The sequence below is a fragment of the Alligator mississippiensis genome, chromosome 10 (genome assembly GCF_030867095.1).
Source record: "Alligator mississippiensis isolate rAllMis1 chromosome 10, rAllMis1, whole genome shotgun sequence".
Taxonomy (NCBI): domain Eukaryota; kingdom Metazoa; phylum Chordata; order Crocodylia; family Alligatoridae; genus Alligator; species Alligator mississippiensis.
Genome location: NC_081833.1, coordinates 18,131,427 through 18,142,987, shown reverse-complemented (window position 1 = coordinate 18,142,987; position 11,561 = coordinate 18,131,427). Strand labels below are relative to the sequence as shown.

Sequence of the window (11,561 nt, the reverse complement as noted above, 5' to 3'; positions counted from 1 at the left end):
TGCATGCCTGCCTGTCCCACACTGTGCCCCTGTGCTGGGTGCTGTAGGCAGCTGCCCATGCCTGCCATCAGTACTGCTGCACAGAGGCTCAATGAGCCATCGAGGTAGCCACATCAGTGTCCTTCCCGATGCTGCAGCTGCTCCCAGGAGGAGACATCATGCTGTGGGGTGAGGCCAAGGTCCTCAACCAGTTTGCACAGAGTGGGTGCTCCAGTCTGCACATCTATGGGGGCTGTCAGGCTGCATGTGGGAGCACGGGCATGACCAGTTGGTCATGCCCTACATGTGGCAGCTGGATGAGATCCTTATACCCTGAGACCCTGGAGCACAGGAGGCCTGCCTGAGCCTCTGCTGTGGTCTGGCACCTGCCTTGGCACATTGCTGGAGGAGGGCCCTTCAGGCTACCAGGAGCTTGTCCCACCAAATTCCCTGTCTCTGGCCTCCTCCAGAAGCTCTGGGAGCTTTGGCCAGTGCCTGCTTCGCTAGCTCCACATGCCCAGCCCTGTGCATGAGGCCAGGCTGGCCATGGCACTGCTGGCCGCCAGCAAGTCCAGCTCCTCCCTGGAGAGACCCCCTGCCTGGGCAGCTAGACACCATGCTGCTGTGCCCCAGGAAACTGCCAGAAGCTGCATGTCCTTGCTGCCAGTGGGCACTGACTCAGGACACTGGGCATGCCTGCTAAGGCCACTTAGCAAGCCCTGCACTATGGGGAGGGCTTTCCCCATCCCTGTCCTGGCCGCTGCCTTCCCTCCCTGCCTGGTCTACCCAGGCTCGCCCAAGCCCCTGGAGTTCCCCCCACCATGGCATGAAGGGAGGCAGGAGACAGTGCAGAACTTTACTGAGCAGCCTGTGTCCCCACAGGTAGGTGGGCATGGGCCTTACCCATGCCAAGGAATGCTTCAATGCTGGTGGCAATGTCCTCCTCAGCTGCGGGGGGAGGGACATGTAGTTCAGCCACAGGTAGCCCTCCAGGTGGTGGCAGCGGTTGCAGGGCAGGGTAGGTTTGCCCTCTGTACCCACCACCACCAGGGGTTTGTGCACGCAGGGCACGGTGTGCCCCAGCATGTCCTGGAGGGTGCCACACACCTCCTGGATGGCCTCCCTGGCAGTTGTCTTGCCCACGCCAAAGACATGGCTGACATAGCAGAGGCTGGCAGACCATGAGCAGCTTGAGCAGGGCGATGGTCAAGCAGGTGTTTGAAGATATAGCCCACCTGTAACACTGCCTCTGCCCTGCCCCTGTTTTACAAGCTCTTCCCACATTACAGGGTCTCACTTTATAAAGCTCTTCACCAATGGGGAGGTTTATCACAAAGGTTTGAGGGCAACATGAATACCCATGAATAAAAATGAAAGTTCCTTCATACAGCTGAGAAGAATAATACATTTTTCCTAGATCCTGGCTGAAAGGAGAATATAAGCAGATTGAGATGCAGTTGGATTTTGCTTCTGTCTGGGTGAGGTGAGTAATGTGCAGTTCCTGACTCTGGGCAGCAGAGGGAGCTGTGATCTTGAGCAAAAAGATAGATCATCTGTAATGGTGTGAACAAGCTGTTCAACACACAATTTCAAGTGTGCATGGGTGTAGCCATAGGCGACATGTAGGGCAGGCACGGGGAGCGGGGACATGTGCCCCCCCTGAGATTTGTCCTCGCTGGCTGGGAAATGGGGGCACCTTGAGATTTGGGGGGGGGGAAGAGAAATGCTGACAGCACTTCCAGGTTTGCCGCCGGCATCTCTGGTTTTGCCACCAGCATTTCCGCTGGCGCTTGGGACCCCTCTACCCCAGTCGGCGATCGGCCTCTGGTGCCCACCCCCCAGTATCAGGAGGCACCAGTCGCCCATGGTTTTAGCCAAGACTTTGTTATCATCTTCCTTATGCAGATAAAACAGACATGCAAACTGTGAGATAGACGTATCCCAAATGTGTGTAGATTATTTTATAGATCACTAGATCGTTCTGCATGGTAGCTGCTAGAATGTCATGCTGGTTCACTCAGGGAAATGTTCGCCAGGGGTGCCTGCAGAAGGGTCTGCTTAGCTGCAGTGAGGAAAAGGCTTTCTCTTGATCCAAACCTCTGAATAAAGGAAATCTCTTGGCCCCTTCCACACCAAGCCCCATCTGTCCAAAAGTTTGGACAGACTGAGCCAATGTGGCTGAGGGAGCAATGTTTTGAAAGCCTTCCTTTCTCCCTGCATGAGGGAAATAGGTCTTTTCCCTTGCAGGAGTGCCTGGACCTGAGGACAGCTGAGCAGAATTAGAGATCCTGTCTGGGGATGAAGAGGCCCAGGCTTCCCTGCAGAACTGGCAGCAAGTGCGCTGGTCAGCTCCGAGTTTGCCCAGGACGGTCTCTGGGGTGGGCAGAGCGGGGCTGGCTGCGGACAGGCGGAGTGGGGTTGTGGATCTGTGCGGGCGGGGGCAGGAGGGCCGAGAGGGCCCAACATAACAGCTCCTTCCCAACCTCCCAGTACAACCAGCTGGGCCCAATAACCTCTCCACCACCTGCTCTGGCATCACACTTCTCTGAGCACCCCTGGACAGTGTCCCAACTTCAGTTCACACCAACTGCCCTAACACCTTCCTCCCTCCATCTGGGATGTCATGCTTCCTAAAGACAAAGGGTTAGCATGGGGGGTGGCTAACCCACACCCACAAATGGGAGCCTGGACTGGGGGCAGTGGAGAAATGTAACAAATTTCCTCTCAAACACCAGGGACAAGTGAGAATGCAGTGGGATGGGGGTCCGACCCTGCGCTCTCCCAGCTTCTGGGCAGCAGTGCTCTCCTGGGGTCAGTGGTGGAGGAGTTGCACACCTGTACTGGGAAAGAAAGAAATCCTGAACACAGGAAGCCCCATAAATAAAATAGACAGGTACTGTAGTCATGCTGCAAGGCACAGGGGAGTTTGCTTATCAAGATTTGGCCTAAATAGTTAAATATAGAAACAATTCAATTCTTCAGTTTTGGGGAAGTGTTGGTTAGCACAAGCCTCTAGTGATGTGTATTTCTTTGATCACTCACCCTCGAAGTCCAGGCCCCTCACCCCCACCACACAAAGGAGCTCCCTTTGCAATGATCCCAGAGCTTCATGGGGCATGGATCAGCTTTCGGTGTGAGTAGTTTTCAGGACAGCTCCAGTCTCCCCTCACCCCGATAACATGAATCACAAGGCCTTCTCCGTTCTCAAGATGCTGGGGTGACACTGGGCTAGGAAGAGGAATCTAGAAGAGCTAGATAAACAGAAAGTCAGTGCTATTTATTGTGTGCACCTTGGATTTCACTGCATAGCATCATATCCCTTCTTCGCTGCTCCTCTATTCTAGAGTGGGCCACGAGGGTACCAGTGACAAACTCCTGCTTACATGTGTTAGCTAAGGATCAAAACAGGCTTGCTTCATAGGTGCAATGCAATGACAAGGGGCCACCACTGTAAGTAAGCACGTGGGATTGGCCGAGTACACAACTATTAGGACTGCTCTGGAAAGGAGACTGGTGACTGCAACACACAAAACTATCAGCTCTGGGATCGAGATAGCTGAAAAGGTTGTCTCTTAACCAAATCATTGTACCCATTTAACTTGAAATCTTCACCCACACTATAGGAACAGAGTCCAGAGCTGGGCATGTTTCCCATGTTAAGCTGCTTTGATACTGAGCCTACCATTAAGACCCATGGACTCGAGGCACATTCAGGGGAGGGAGAAGTCACATCCTGCATCTTGGCCCTGGAAATTGCTCACTCCATGTTGGGACAGGCCAGCGTTTCAGGGTGCATTTTGGAAGCTACTGGTTGGTAATTCTGTAATGTGGTTCTTAACTGGGGCAAACAAATCCAGTTTTTCTCTAGAAGTTTCTACTGTTTAAGGGTGCCTGATTTCATTGGGAAAAACTCATGTTTTTTTGTTTCTCCTCCCTCTCTCTTTCTGTCTCTCACTCTGTCTTTATCCATTAACATAGTATCTGAGTACTGCGATACGGGAACAAGGGACCTGTTCTGTGCAATGGACCTTTGTGCTGTATCATGAGGAATCCCTGTGGCCAGCAATGCCCACGAGGTAGAGGAGGGAGAGACTCCATCCATACATGAGCCTTGCAAGGGACCTATTGTTCCCCATGATCCATGGCTATTGCTGCCCTGTTCTAGCCCAAGGCAAGCTGAAGGAATCAAGTTTTTCTCTTCCCTTTTCTGTTTTGTGGTTGAAAAAAGGTTTTATTTCCCATAAACTGCAGAAAAGGAAGGAGGGGAAACGTTAAAATAGAAAGATAGGAGCAGAGGACTGAAATGGGCTCCCTTGCCATTCACTCTAGTCAGCTCTGTTCACTGGCAAATATTTGTCTGAAGGGACCCCAGGATCATCCACTCCGAGCCATCTCTCCTACCACAGCCACACAACACCCAATGTCCCACAGGTAGAAAGCCTGGGAGACAAGGGTGCTGCCCAGGCCCTGCCCCTACAACTGCAGGGAATTTGTTGAGGGAACTTTGAGCATAAATTTATGCAAACTGGAAAGAGCAGGATGGTGTAGGAAGCCTGAGGGGCCATTTGTCTGCCACTGCTAGGTAGTGCAAATATTTGCTCTGTGCTCATGGCTCTGTGTGCATCCAGCCCTGGGAAAGACATGCTTTCAAAGCTATAAAGGTTAGTTCAATAAAATACTTTTCTCACCTCTTGGATCATGCTTCCTGTCATACCATGGACACAACAAGATGACATAAACCTGTGAATGATCTATGAGGAGCTGTTGCCATGTTTCTTCTCTCCTGGGCCAAGGGGGAAAGCTGAGGCTTAAATAGGCTTTATCAGTTTGTTGGGATACATTGGAGCTCACAGACAACATTTTAGGAGGGGAAATGGGAAAAGCAGAGACCAGCAGCTTGGACAGCTCTGCGGGAGCACAATATGCCTGTGCAGAAGGATGTCTGCGAAGGCAGAGCAATGTAGAGAAGATGGATGGAGCACTTGTCTCTGTGTGACTGAATGCAGACTTAATTTGTCTTGTCTGTGCTGAGCCCTTTTAAGTACAGACTCCATGCCTGTTACAATGGTGGCTGGGCACCAACAACTCAGTGTCAGGCCAGTGGAAGTGCCCCATGGCACAATCCAGTGCAGCTTGCTCTGGTGGAGATATTGCCTTTGGCTGGTGGTATTTCCTTGGGGCTGGCCCCCTAGCCCCACACACAGGATTGCTTTGTGTGCATCACAGCTCCACAATTCAGACAGCGTAAGGGCAGAATTGAACACAATCACCCAGAGAGACTGGCCAGGACTCCAACAGCTGCTAGATCTACTCTGTTAGCAAAGGCACCATTATACCTGTGCATCTCGGCTATAGACCATGGTCCCCGCTTGGAGAGCTAAGCAGCTCACAGGGCTCATGTAGGAAAGGAAACTCATGGGTGCATTTTATATCTCAGCATAAGATTGGATAAGGATACATATGTGTAATTACTTGTATTCTTTAATGCTATGAGCCCTAGTAAGGGACTAGAAACCCATGAGAACTGAGACAGAAACCAGAGGATTTTGGGGTTACAGCTTGTGGTTTGGACCTATGACCCTTGCCAGTTTTTGGAAGATCATGATAAAAACAGGCCACTTATTCCACTGCTAAATAGCACCATCTTTGACACATGCCAAAACCTCTGCAGCTTTCCCCACAAGAGGAGCTCACCGGATTGAACTACACACACCCTGCACTGCTGCAAGGGGGATGTCCGGAGGATTATGATGCTCTTCTGTTAGATGGGTTTAAAGGGTTAAATCCTCTGTATAACCAGGGAAGTTTCAGTAGGTGTCTAGCTCCACTGCAGGTCGTGCTGGAGACCCCCCCAGTTGCATGGATTCAGCTGGAGCTAATTGGTTGTTAGTGGGGGAAGCAGGCAGTATAAGAAGGGTGAGCAGGGGCTCTTCTTTGTCAAGTGGGGTTAGAGTAAGCTAGGAGTTTCAGTCCTTCTGTAGTGAGGAAGAGCAAGGCAAAACAAACCTCTTGGCAGCAAAGCCTGTGGAAGACTAGATTAAGAAGCAGAATCAGCAGTGACCAGAAAATCAGTAGAGAAACCTGGGCTGTCTTGTCCTGGGTGCTTCTTCATGGGAAGCTGTGCTCTTTCCATGCTGAGTTGTTACCCCAGTGCTATGGTCTGCCTTCCACAGCAGATGACCTTAATGGATGGGGAGAGACTGCTACAGGGTTCTCCAGGCAGGGATTAGTGTGTTGATTAGACCAAAGGGATCTGGGCAGTGGTGAATCCATGTATTTTGTTGCATAGCTTATATATGAGCACACATACTCACGTACTCGGAGCTGATTTTTTTCTTGTCTTAAAAAGAAGCCTCCTTTTGTTCAGGAGAGCAGTCAACTGCGATGAGAAACAGAGTTCAGGGTAGAGGGGGAGACTTCCTGGAGACAAACTCCTATGGTAAAAAACTATAATCAGGGCAGCTGCCAAGAAGAGGATTTGTCCCTCAGGCTGTAGGATCTGCTTTTGGTCTTGGCAGCAAAAGACCCCAGACTCAGCAGCAAAAAAGACTCTCTCTCTCTCTCTCTCTATTGCTTAGGGTCAATTAAGTGTGTGTTGTTTTTTTTGTTTGTTTGTTTGTTTTTTATATATAAAAAAAGGAGAAAGAACTTAAAGTAATGCTGCATATAGATCAGCAAACTTTGCTGCCTTCCAGGTGGCCAGTAGATGCTGTGAAAGATAAATGGGTTTCTATTATCTATGCTCTTAGGGCTCTATAGAAAATAAGCAGTTTTCCAAAAACAGCTGAATGGAGAAGAGAGAATGCAAAGAGATGCCAGAGGGAAGGAGTTTGGGTGAAAGAGTCTTGGAGCAAATGGCAGGCAGAACATTACCCTTTACATCCCCATGGCCTGTTTCCCTGAGCAGGTTCTCTTCTTCCTGAGGTTACTGAAAGCCTGTGGGAGTAGGTGCTTTTTGGATGAGTTGATGTGGCAGGATTGAGCAATACTCAAACCCGAAGACAGTGTATTTGTGGAGGTCCAAAAATAAAAAAAAATCCATTGTCTGTAGTACTGGGAACACAAGACACTGCCCCAGATGAGAAGTAGTTATTAAGTCACTCAGAAATGCTGCATCTGATCAAACAATTTGAGACGGTGTTAGCATTAACCTTTCTGCAGGAGGACTGTTAGAAACCATGCACTCATCCTCACATAACCCCTTGTGAGTGCTAAACTAAGAATTTGCTTTCCCTGTTGAGACAGTGGGAACCAGCTTGTGTGAATGTACAAATTAAAATAAAGCCCTTCTCTCTGCAATAAGCATGGCCTGAACTGAAACACCTGGTTCTCTTGAGAAATGCCCCAGACAGCATGGATAGAGACGAGGATAAAAACATGGACCTTGGGATGCCACTTTGGTTTGCTTTTTCTGGAACCAGCCCAGGGTTCATGAGCAAAGGCATCCTCAAGGATTTCCTTACAAGAGGCATGAAAGGTCCTGAGGCCAATAACAACCAAGGCCATTCATCAGGGAGAAGCCAAACAGTGGCTTGTGATTTTTGTTTGGCTGGGGTAGGGGAGACTTCCTTTGCTGCTCCCTGCTAGTGAAACTGTTCACCACTGACCCAGCCATCTGACCCGAGTTCACAGGATGACTTTGACCACTACGTTGACAGGGACAACATCTTCCCCAGTCCTTCCAGCACCTACCCCTTCACCATGTTGTGCCAGTGGAAGGAGCTGAGCTGCTGCACGAAAGGAGGACAGTGTAGGCAGCCCATCTCTCCTGTAGGGACCAGGGCCATAGATCAACCTATCAATAAATGCAACAGCCAGCACCACAACAGATCACTGGTGCTCTTGGCTGAGTGACCTGTGCTCAGCAGTGATTTCTGCCTAGTGTCCTTGGTCAAGTGAACCCCCTCCCCAGTGCTAATTTGCAACTACTGAATAGAGCAGCTGTGGGGAGTTTAATAGGCAAAGGTTTGAATGTTGATGAGAGCATCAGTTAAGGCCAACAGCAGCTACAGCCACTTCTATGTAAGCCTGGGATGCATGTGGGGTAGGTGATAAACTGGGGGGTTAGCTGGAAAGAACCAGAGCCCTCCAGATTTGCATTCAAGACATCTCCTCCCATCACAGGTTTTTATAAAGGAAGCTGAGAGTGTGCAGTTCAGTCCAGAGTCCCCTCTTACTGCCTCTTCTGCTTCTAGGATGGCCGGGGTCACTGCAGTGCTGGTGCTGGTAGCCTGTTGGGCAGGTAAATAGAACAGCATGATTGAATGGCATGTGATGTGAGTGTGCATGGCATGCATGGGTATAGACACACACACACACAGCTTTCCAGGTTACTGTCATGAACTGTGGTTCTGTTTGGTATTCAGGTTCCACCTACCAGTTCACTTTGACTCAGCCATCCAGCGCGTCAGTAGCTCCAGGACAAACTGTCAAACTGGCACGTGTTACAAGCAGCGGAAGCAGCATCACTGATCGTGTTGTACGCTGGTACCAGCAGAAGCCAGGGGAGAAGCCAAGATATCTGCTGTATTACAGGGATGAATCTACAAATCACAAAGGCTCTGGGGTCCCCAATCGGTTTTCAGCTTCTAAAAGCACTTCCAAGAACACCTGCTTCTTAACCATTGCCCAGGTCCAAGCAGAGGATGAGGCTGAGTACTATTGTTCTGACTGGGATGGTTCCTCTAACCAGTACACAGTAGAAGAGCTGCATGAAGTGGAGGAACAAAAACTCATCCTCACCCCTGGCTGACAGTGCCTGAAGCCCACCTGCACTGCTCCTGTCATGGGCCGTGAGCTGGTCACACTGTCATGGCTCAAACAAACCAGTCCCTTATGTAGGGTTTTCATTTAATACACACAAGTTCAGGCCCCTCTGCCCACTCTGCCCAACAAAAGAAATAAAAAATAATATTGCCTCTTTGGTTTAGTCCACAAATATTCTCCAGCCTCTTCCAGCAGCAACAACCTCCTTCAGCCTCCCTTTCTGTCAGCTTAGAGACCTTTCTAAAACGTCCCAGCTGAAAGCATGCTGAGGGATTGCCAAGCAGGGCTCACAGCCCCTTCTAGATCCTTAAAGGATCTCTTCCCCCTGTCACGCAGCTATTCTATAGAGCTACTAGTTTCAGGCTCAGCACAGTCTCCAGTTCCTCTCAGCTCTCACAGCCTGGCAGCTGCTGGCTTGTCTGGCTGCAGATCTCACCTGCCTTCCGACTGAAACCCACCACCCCAGGGGACAGACCGAGGCCCCAGATGTACGTGTGTCTGTACCACTAGTGACGGGGTCTCAGTTTACTGCCCCTGGAGTGCCCATGGGCCCGTTCTGCTGTCAGCATTACAGTGTGATAGGAGACCAACAGGAGGTTGTGATTGAAGGCTGTTTGGTGCATTTAGGAGATTTCCAGCTCCAGACCATAGTTCCCCTGATTTTTGTGCAGAATGAGCCTTTCTGTTCATCCTGTCCGACAGCCTGAGTAACACAAGACCTAGCGTTTCACCCAGGAATTCCTGCATGTGGCTGAACTAGGCCATTTCTTGCAGAGACCCCCAGTCGTGATTCAAACACTCCAAGTGGGGAAGGATTTATGTTGCACTTGTTAATCCCTTGCAGAGACCTCTTCTTCATGGTTAACAATAACAGGATTTCCCGTTTGAACTTTCCCCACCTTGCCTTGCAGCCAGTGCATCTTGGTAGCCTTGGTCTGTTCAGTGAGAGAGCCCTGAGTGTCAGCTGGGATCCAGTGATCTCTTGGTCCTTGCTCTGATAAGCCAAACACATTGGGCTTCTTTTATCATTCTTGGTAAGGTATATTTGCTAGACCTGTATATGCTCAGGACTTCTCAGGATCTGGCTCATTGGATACCCAGACTCCATGTACTCCTTATTTCAAAAGGAAACAAGTACAACCAAGGAAAAGTGTTGTAAAGCTGCTGCCCCTTGCCAAGGTCTGGGTTTTTTCCCTCTGAGCAGCTAAACTATAGCTTAAGGGAACATTGCCAAGGCTGGCAGCCCTGGCCCTTCCTTGTTTCTTTTTACAAATCATGTAATGCTTTGTTGCACTTCTTCTAACAGTCTTGCAATGTGCTTTGAAACCTTTCTCTTTTAAGCAGTCATCATTTCCAGACAGTCCTACAGGATCAGTGCCCTTCAAGTGTCTGCTATGATGGTCCTACACTGCCCTTTCAGTTGCCCCTGGGTTGTGGATTGAATGGGATGTTGGTCAGAGCACAGCTGGGTGGTCACCAGTTGTGGATTTGGCCCAAAGTCCCTTGTGACTCTAAGGCATGGGGCACTAACAGGAGATCACCCCAAGAGACGAAAGGCAATGCAAACCTTTGCCAGCATCCTTACAAGTATCAGCTACTGCCCAGGTGAGTGCCAGGTCTCTGCTATGGCTGATGAAATAACAGTTTTAAGCAAGTGTGAGCAGTGTCAGCCAGGTTGAGAGCAAAAGGGATGTTCAGAAAAGCAAGAAGTCACTCCCTCATAGGATCCAGGATTCAGAGCTTGAATGGCAGCACCTCTTTCAGCAGGCAGCACAGAGGCTGTTTTGGGACTAGTGACAAGGGTCCCTTGTTGGAGAATGGAGATGTGATGAGACTACCCCCACCTCCAGTGGGTTCATATTTGCCGGAAGTCTTCTGTTTTGTATTGTCAGCAGTTTGGGGCAGGGGCTGGGGCTGAGATGGACCATGGCCTTCCGGAAGCATCAGGAATAGCTTTTCCATAATGCCCCTGAATGCACCCAGGAGCACAGGAAAATGCAGCGGGCCTGAGCCTGGGAGGAATCTCAGGCAAAGGGAGAGCATTCACCCCCTTGAAGGTTTTGGTTAGAGACGTCACCAGTGCCATGGGAATCACCCTGATACTGGGCGCTCTGCGGGACTGTTGGACTACAGAGAGCACTGGGGTGCAGCATGGCTCTCTGGTGAGACCGAATGCTGCCGTGGTAGTCTCTGCAGGAACGATTCTTCCCTGCCTGTTGTAATGCCAAGGGCAGTGTCCAGGCTGTCCAAAGCCCTCTGTGCCTCAGAAAATCAATATGGACAGTACACGGGGAAGCACTACACAGAGCACAAATTCTCCCAGACCCTTAGCGGAGCTGCACCAGCCTAAACTTACTTGGCCTCGCCCAGCCTATCATACCACTCATAATGGGGCCTCAATTCACACCAACTCTGGGCTCCTAGCCCCGCACTCATTCTTGGGCTCCCTGCTCTACTTTGAACTCCCTGGGTCCCTCCATGCCCGCACAGTGGGGCCTCATCCCACCCGCTGGAGCCTGAACACTCGGCTCCTTCTGGGGCTCTCAAACTCACCCTCCTGGAGCCTCAACACCCAGCTCCCTCATAAGCCTCAGGCCCCACTTAGTGGACTTGGCCCTGTGCTTTTCTGTCGGGGTGTGCTCCCCTAGCTTTTCCCCTCCACGGAGTCACCTGCAAGGCAGCGGGGGCTGAGGCCTTCTGGCACCCCATACTCACCCTTCACTGGGGAAGCACAGGTGTGGCATTTCCAGAAGCTGCCCTGCCACAAGTAGCCCCACCACACCATCCTCCTCAGCAGGATGTAGTTTTAGGTCATG

At 50.5% G+C, this 11,561-nt stretch overlaps 1 gene segment (V, D, J or C); it reads left to right on the top strand.

Moving 5' to 3' along the window:
• The first annotated feature begins 8,154 nt into the window (after positions 1-8,154).
• LOC106739250 (immunoglobulin lambda variable 5-52-like) lies at positions 8,155-8,731 on the top strand. The segment is given in 2 exon segments: positions 8,155-8,221; positions 8,346-8,731. Coding segments are annotated over 2 exon segments (432 nt in total).
• The last annotated feature ends 2,830 nt before the right edge of the window (positions 8,732-11,561 follow it).